The following is a 2,027-nucleotide window of genomic DNA, read 5'->3' on the forward strand; positions in this document are numbered from 1 at the left end:
AGGGTGTCAGGCACAGCAGCAGGAGCAGAGGGTGTCAGGCACAGCAGCACACGCTGCAGGAGCAGAAGAGAGTTTTCTGGACAACCTGTCTAGACCATCAGTGAGCTTCTGTCTCAAAAATTAAACTTCAAAGATTGAGGAAGGCATCAGTGTCATGCTTTGGTCTCCACATGTATGCACATGGGCACACACATGCAATTTTTAAAAAGGAAATCAGTTAATTATGATGTATAAGTGTTTAGGACCTACATGTATATTAATTATTTAGACTTTGGAATACAAATAAAAAGTTATTAGGCTCTCTCATCCTCTTGGCCTCCACTAGGAAACATTTCCAGAACTAGTTCATACAACCTGGTAGAAAAATCACTAAGTTTCATCATGTCTTTTAAAGTTATTTATTTATGTATGAGTGTGTTTAATTACGTGTTTGAGTGTTTTGCCTGAATGTGTGTGTATGTTTACCACATGCAGGCCTGGTACCTGCAGAGGTCAGAGGTTTCTTGGTTCCCCAGGAACTGGATTTAAAGATGGTTATGAGCTACCATGTGGGTTCTGAGAACCTAACCTGGGTCTTCTGCAAGAGCAGGTGGTACTCAGAACCTAGCCATCTCTCCAGTCCCCGTCCTTACTTTTTAATATAAATACTAACTTACATTAGTTTGCCATTGCTTGGCTTTTGCTTACCTAAGATTCATTGGCTATATCCTCCTAAAAATGGTTAAAGAACATTCTGTACTTCCAGCCTGCTCCTTTCTCTTCTTTTCCAGGGTTTGGAAGAATGAAATCAATAGCACAAGCACGTTCAGAGTCTTACCTCACCCTTCCTTCGTCTACACGGCTAAGTTCCATCCAGCCACACGAGAGCTGGTGGCTACGGGCTGCTATGACTCTATGATAAGGATCTGGAAAGTCGACGCACGGGAGGATGCTGCCATCTTAGTGCGCCAGTTGGACGTGCACAAGAGCTTTGTCAACTCCATCTGCTTTGATGATGAAGGTATGCCACAGAACGTGCTCAAATCAGGAGTACTTACCTGAAGAATTGTTTCCTTTCTCTTATAGTTGGTGCATGGGAGAGATTTGCTGGATTCATATTTGTGCATATTTAAAGTTATTTGTAGTTTCAAGTAATGGGATAGATCTGACAGTGAAAGTATTCTGTTAATAACTTTAAAATTTTTAAGTTCCTGGTATTTGTATTCAGTTACCATCCTTTTTTCTAAAAATCCCTCATGTACTGCGTTTATAAATATATTTATTTGTATTGGTGATTATTATTTTTAGTAATTTCCTTTATGAACATATTGAGTTATGATGCACAAAAATAAAAGAGATGGGGAAAATCCCAAAAGAATGTAAATACACATGCTGGATATAGTGACAGGATTTTTAAAAATACATATAGAAGGAAATTTGCAAATAATTAAAGGACCTCAGCATTTAAATAATATAAGTAACATTTTAAAGTAAAACATAGGTTTTTATTAGGTAAGAAAATAAAGAAATTCATCTATTAACTTATCATCTTATGTTATTTCAGAGATTAGACATGACAGCTGTAGCTATAAGTATCTAAAATAATATTTAGAGAAAAATAATACTGCAATATACTTACTTCAACTTTAGAGATTCTAACAAATTAAGAATATACTTTTTTTTTGTCTTTGCTCAGATTAGAAAGAGTATTCTAATATATGGCAGTATTCACCAGTTGAATTAGCTAATTTGTAAACTATTAAATCCACAGTTCTAAAAATTGTATTTGTTAGCAGGGGTATGTAATGTGTTCTTACATGGCCATGATGTTGAACCTATATGTTTTCTGGGTCCCATTCAGTTTTTAAAATTTAGTATTAACACTCATTAATTACCATTTTTTAAAATTCTCTGATCATTTCAAGTTTAATAGTCACTATGACTGTGTTTACAATGTATATTAGAACATGTATTTTTCTAGGAGTGTAAACAATTACAGAGGCTAATAGTAGTAGATACAGATACACACTGGAGTGTAAACAATTACA

The 2,027-nt window shown here is 35.3% G+C and overlaps 1 protein-coding gene across 5 annotated transcripts in view; it reads left to right on the forward strand.

The window, feature by feature from the left end:
- Positions 1-2,027, forward strand: part of Ahi1 (Abelson helper integration site 1) — a 141,471-nt gene that overhangs the window by 29,529 nt on the left and 109,915 nt on the right. For all 5 annotated transcript variants that reach the window (XR_004121562.1, XM_031380555.1, XM_031380557.1 and 2 more), the window contains exon 11: positions 771-1,000. Coding sequence is in view for 4 of the 5 variants with exons in the window: in XM_031380555.1 (XP_031236415.1) it covers positions 771-1,000 (230 nt within the window). In the remaining variant the exon portion in view is untranslated. The remainder of the gene's footprint in view (positions 1-770; positions 1,001-2,027) is intronic.

This window comes from Mastomys coucha, unplaced genomic scaffold, assembly GCF_008632895.1.
Source record: "Mastomys coucha isolate ucsf_1 unplaced genomic scaffold, UCSF_Mcou_1 pScaffold2, whole genome shotgun sequence".
Classification (NCBI taxonomy): domain Eukaryota; kingdom Metazoa; phylum Chordata; class Mammalia; order Rodentia; family Muridae; genus Mastomys; species Mastomys coucha.